The following is a 6395-nucleotide window of genomic DNA, read 5'->3' as shown; positions in this document are numbered from 1 at the left end:
ACACTGCCATTTCCATCTCAACCTCCCTAAAACCCTCTATCAGAGCTCCAAACAATTTCCATGGCGTCCGCTTCACCTCTTCACTTTTGGATGACAAATCAACTTCCTTCAACTTCATATATCCCTAACCCTAACCCTAACCATCGCCTTCTTCACATTCCAGCTATCTCTGTAAACCTACGGCAATTGTCTTCTCGTTGCTCCGTCGTTACTTGTGCTCGCCGTCGTAGCAGCAAAAGCAACTCTGCAGTCCCTTCCTCCAAGAAGAAGAAGGTATTTGTTATATTAGGTTCTGGAAATCTCCATTTTTTGCAGCGCTTATAGCTATTTGCCTGTTACGATAACTAACACCTCGACTTAAGTTGGATTCAATTGCTCTCACTGAAAATTGAGCATGAATTGAAACGAAAATTGAAGATCAATGGCTTTAGATTGAAGTAATGCACTCTGAAAAGTGATTTCTGACTATATGATGTTTAATTAGAGGAGCAAATATTCAATAGGCTTTCTGTGTGACATAACTTTACACTAGCAGATGACTAGTTTAATTTGCATTTCAAGCCACAACTTCATGGACATGTTTTCCATGACAAACTTTCAGAAATGAGATGTCATCATTCATTTACATGTTTGTGTAAAATTCTCATACCTCGAAAATAAATATCGAATTTGAAAAGCTTCTTATTGTTGAAAACCAATAAAAAAGCTTTCTTAACCTCAGGGTTCTTCTTGTAGTTTAAATTCTGAATGATTGTAACTTGTAAGTACTTAAACCCAATTGATCAGAGCCTCAATTTATATACAAATAACAACCTAAAAAATAAACTAATTAATTTCTCTGGATTGCCTTTTGTTTCTGCAGCAAGGCTTGGGTCGAAGTAGTGTTGGTAAGGAAGAAGATATTGAAGAGGATGCTTTTGAAGCACTCTTTAAGCAACTAGAAGAGGATCTTAAAAATGATGGCTTATCATTTGATGATGATGATGATGAGATAAGTGAAGAAGACCTTATAAAGCTTGAACGTGAGTTAGAGGAAGCACTAGCAGATGATGAGTTAGTTGCTTTGTTTGATGATACTATCGATGAGGTAAACAAGGTCAAAGTCAAAGATAACAAGGTGAAAAACACAATAGATATAATGGTGAATGAAGCAACTGAGGAGACTGAAACACAAGATGAAGATGATGATGAAAATGAAGATGAAGATGAAGATGAAGATGAAGATGAAGATGAAGAAGGACCACTGGAACTGAAAAGATGGCAGATGAGGAGATTGGCTTATGCACTAAAAAATGGACGCCGTAAGACTAATGTAAGCATATTTACAAGTTATTATTATTATTATTTTTTTTTTCAGAAAATTATTATGATTTAAATTCTTGTTAATCCAGATCAAGAATCTGGCTGCAGATTTATGTCTAGATAGAGCTATTGTTCTTGAATTACTTCGTGACCCTCCTCCAGATCTTCTTATTCTGAGTGCTTCATTACCGGATAAACCTGAATCAACAATTTTGGAGCCCATAATAAATCCCGAAGATGCCCTTCTGTTGAAAAGTGAAAAAAATGCAATAAATTTAAATGGTAAGTCGACTAAAAAAGTTCCAGTTCATGAAATGCAAAGTAATTGGTCTGCTCAAAAGAGACTGAAGAAAGTGCATTTGGAAACCCTTGAAAGAGTTTATAGACGATCAAAACGTCCCACTGTAAGTAGTTTATGTTGATTATGTAATTTGTTACAATTTGTATTTTGTATAAAAATTAATTTGACAGAATTTAAATGTAGAATGCTATGATTAGTAACATTGTGCATGTGACGAATATACCCCGCAAGAAAGTTTTGAAATGGTTTGAAGATAAACGTGGTGAAGATGGTGTTCCCAATCAACGCCTTCCATATCAACGGTTTGTTTGTTTCTGATTTTTTTTTTTAATTGATATTTCTTATATAAAAGTTAATAAAAAATATATTTACAATTGCAGGGACACAGAAGCAGAAAATGAACATTAGATTAGCTCTGGAGACGCTACAGAGGGCGAAAAGGTAATTTAGGATAGAGGGTTCATGAAGGGTGGTATAGAAGGTAGGAGTGAAGATCATAGGCATGTTATGGTTTTGGAGCGTATTTTTGTAAAATTATAAACTTTAAAAAAAAAAAGAGCTTTTGTTCTTCATAGACCTATTTTTTTTATAGCACCCCCCAAATCAACCCCGATTTGAGTCATTCTAAACCTTCGAGGACGTACCTAGTTTAACACTAATAGAAAATATAAACAATAATTATATGAAAGCTATCTCAAATAAATACAATCGGGTATGTAGTTGTGATGCAAAGCCTTGTTAGGTGTCACTTCAATATATGTATAGTTGCGACTCTTATGCACTAAACTTGGAATATATAACGAAAATAAGAGGGTCATGTTGGAACATATTGTTCATTTACAACAAACCGACCATATTACTAAATCATCAAGAAACAAAACATAGATGAATCCATGTTGCGAATATCTCTTACTTTCCTTCAACCAAACTTTTAGGATGGGGATAAAATTGCAATATAAAATATTGTTGGGGATAGTAGCGGAACCAGGAACGTTCAATAGTAGTAGCACAAAAAAAAATTCCGACCAAATATAATAGGGATAATGTTATAAAAAGCCTTAAGTTTGATAGAAAATGTTGTTTTTAACCTTCGACAGATTTTGGTTTGTTTATGCCACAAACTTGTTATTTTTTTTTGTCGGTTTTGCCTTTTTTACATGTAATTGCAGGTTTCCAGGTTATCATAAATTATTTTTTGCGAAAAAACCCTTAAGTTTATAAATATTTTGCAAAAAAAACCCTTAAAATTATAAAAGTATAAAATATAAATATATATTCAAAATTTGATAAAACAAAATGGTTTTTAAAAATTTAATTGTCAAAAGTTTATATCAAACTAATATAAGTTTTATTGTATTTATATTATGAAACCAAAACCAAAACATATTTTTAGCTTTACGTACGGTAAATTTTATATTGGTTCGATATAAACTTTTTATATTTAAATTTGAAAAAAATTACCTAGTTTTACCAATATAAAATTTATCATACGTAAATCTAAAAATATGTTTTCGTTTTGGTTTCATAATATAAATACAATAAAACTTATATTAGTTTGATATAAACTTTTGACAATTAAATTTTTAAAAACTATTTTGTTTTATCAAATTTTGAATATATATTTATATTTTATACTTTTATAATCTTAAGAGTTTTTTTGCAAAATATTTGTAAACTTAAGGGTTTTTTCGCAAAAAATAATTTATGATAACCTGGAAACCTGCAATTACAGGTAAAAAAGGCAAAACCGACAAAAAAATAACAAGTTTGCGGCATAAACAAGCCAAAAATCTGTCGAAGGTTAAAACCGACATTTTCTGTCAAACTTAAAGCTTTTTATGACATTATCCCAAATATAATAACATAAAAAAAAATTAAAAGTACTAGTACATTAAACCGATCTGTTACATCTTAAATTTTAAGTTTGACATCTACGTGTACACATTTTCTGTAACCGCTCTATTACATTTTCGATCTTTTTCAACATAAAAAACCATGACATCGTTCAAAAAATCATCATCAATTTTGTTACGCAAGTCTGTCTTCAAAAGCTTCATCGCAGAAAAACATCTTTCGACTGTTGCGGTCATGACGGGTAAAACCAAAACCAACTTTAACAACCTAAAAACCATAAGATAAGACCGATGTTTCCCCGTTTCCACCATCAAACGAGAAAGGTCGGAAATTCCTTTCAAACTAGTGAACCGATCATCTTTATGCAAAGTGTGATAATATATCTCAAGATAGCTATGTGAAAGAAGTCGATGATGCCATGGTTCTTCGTTTCTTGTAGATAGACTTAAATCCATTCTAATGTTGCTCTAGCCGCATTGGGATCAAATCATAAGTGACATTACATCCTGTCCCCGAAAACCTACTTCATATATCTTACCGATTAACTAAAAGTAAAGAACAAAATAAAAACAAAAGTTAAGATTAATGTTCTTTAGTAAGAATTTACGTCATTACTATCCGAACTCAAGTGGAGGCAAATGGTTAGGAAAAGAAAAAACAATCTTCTTCTTTAGCATAATTATCGTTATGGATTGACAAATTTCTCATAGAATATTGACTTTATGCTTGATTTGTTTGGGTTTTTCTAATTATATGTGTTTAGGATGCCTTACAACCGATACAAGAAGCATTTTTTATAGTAAATCCACCCACCATTTCATCTTCTCCATTTAATGTGTTCATCGTAGGGTAGAAAGAAATCTTGTCATCCTAGGAAGAAAATAGTTCCATAAAAAATGATGGGCTTTTAGATGGAGTCTGGAATTAAACAAATCAACGTGTGCAGTCGTTCAACAAAGAGCATTATAGGCAACATTAGCATTTCTTGAAAGTTGTTATCGAGAGGTTTGTTATTATTTATTTATTTTTGGTTTGGGCTTGTAGATAAAGGCTGGTAGTCAACAAATCTCTCCCATCATAGGAAGAAAATTGTTGCATTATTTTCCTTTTTGCGCATCATATTTATTTATGTTGAACCTAATAATAGTTGCACGATAAATTTTGTAGTTGCACATAATACCAAAAAAAAAAAAATGCTCTTCGGAATCGAAATCGAGTAGTGGCCCGGGACCCTCCCGGGACACCTACGAGTTCCTCCACTGGTTGGGGACCATTCATATTATATATTCAAATAGCTCAAATTATTAGAATGCTCGTTAAACTCTAATAATATCGTACTCTTTCAAAAACTCTAATAATATCGTAGTCATGACATTTAACATGAAATTGAATAGACATATGTATCGTACGGTACGACCATATAATTCTCACATTATATTATATCCATTATAAATACTAATGTCGGTGGCATCTTTTTTTTTCTTTTCCTCCCTTCTACTTTTCTTATTTTCCATTTTGTGTCCTTTGTTTATTTGATTTTTTTAAAACACAACAAACATAGCATTTTACTCCTATTTACCATATCTATAAGTACACTTCTAACTACATACTAGGCATAATTTTTTTAGTAAATTTATATTTTCTCTTACGAAAACTAATATCAATGTACTATTTTCTACAACAAAAAGGTAAATGTAATATCAGTACGAAAACAACAAACTATTTTTTTAAAGGCAGTGAATATATAAAAGACTAGCTAGAAGCTAGCAAAAAAGGAACAAACTAATTAGTTCAGGAGCGGATTTTACATTCATCCAGTAAAGGATTTCCTAACTTTACGGTTTCTATTAGAAAACTAATTAAACGAAAAAGAAACAATAGAATAAAAAAGGGTTATTGTCACTGTAGCCCAACAAAGTTACGTATAATGGTTTAAATGGTCCCTCGTGATTATTTTTTGCGTTTTAAGGGCTTAAACTTGTTATTTCTTGTTTTAAAAGGGCAATCTTGGAAAAATGAAGGGGTCACCCGGTGACCCCATCCTACTTGGCAAATTTCTTTTTCCACGTCATATTGAATTAGCCCATTTCATTGCCACGTGTGCACAATAGTTAATGAGAGATACTGTACGTTTAAACCCCTCAACTGTCCCCTTCTATCACTTTCGTCTTTAACTTCCGCATTGAAATTTGTTGTTGATTTGTTCTTCGGTCCTATCCTTTTCTTCAAGTGTTAGTCACTCAAATCGGGGAACTTTGTTGTTGCTATGGCCATTTTCATGAAGATTGATCTACATTTTGCTGGAATTTTTACCAGGTACCCCTCTATTACTTACACAGATGGAGCAGAGCAACGGTTTGATGATGTTGATTTTGCTGGAATGGACAAGAAGGAATTTGTCGAGTTCCTTGAAAGATTCGCATGTGAGATATGTGTGAAAGTGTACTTTTGCATGCCCCGATATTGTTTTTCCTGATGGTTTAAGGTTAATCGCGAATGACATGGATTACATGGAACTAATCGAAGTAGGGTATGCTTCTGATTGTGTAATCGATGTATATATGGACCATCTTGGTGTTAATGTACATCAATGGATTCTTGAAGAGCAAGCAGAAGTTGGCAGTTCTTTGGACCAATTATATGGTGCAAATGAAGATCATGAAGAAGTTCACAGTCGTATGGATATGGATGATGGTATCGACATGCAAGATTTACATGGTGGTATGGATGATATCCCACGTCCAAACGAGGATTTGCAAGGAGAGCTAGATGATGACATTCACATGGAAGGGGACAGTGAAATTGATGAGTGCATTCCTATGAACAAGACAAAGGAGGATGAGTTTCTGAGTAAGTTGTGCCCAAAGGAGAAAGTCACCCCAGACAGTCCACCTCGTGAAGATACATATGATCCACCAGAAGAAGTTGAGGTAATTTC

At 32.9% G+C, this 6395-nt stretch overlaps 1 protein-coding gene across 1 annotated transcript; it reads left to right on the top strand.

Moving 5' to 3' along the window:
- On the top strand, positions 1–2175 carry OCP3 (overexpressor of cationic peroxidase 3). The gene is made up of 5 exons (XM_079047513.1): positions 1–273; positions 863–1312; positions 1392–1706; positions 1787–1905; positions 1984–2175. The coding sequence occupies exons 1-5, from the start codon at positions 61–63 to the stop codon at positions 2009–2011; spliced, it is 1125 nt and encodes a 374-aa protein (XP_078903639.1). The 5' UTR covers positions 1–60; the 3' UTR covers positions 2012–2175.
- The last annotated feature ends 4220 nt before the right edge of the window (positions 2176–6395 follow it).

Source organism: Lactuca virosa, chromosome 5 (genome assembly GCF_052849685.1).
Source record: "Lactuca virosa cultivar CGN04683 chromosome 5, Lactuca_virosa_CGN04683_v6, whole genome shotgun sequence".
In the NCBI taxonomy this organism is placed as follows: domain Eukaryota; kingdom Viridiplantae; phylum Streptophyta; class Magnoliopsida; order Asterales; family Asteraceae; genus Lactuca; species Lactuca virosa.
This window is presented reverse-complemented; position numbering and strand designations above follow the sequence as displayed.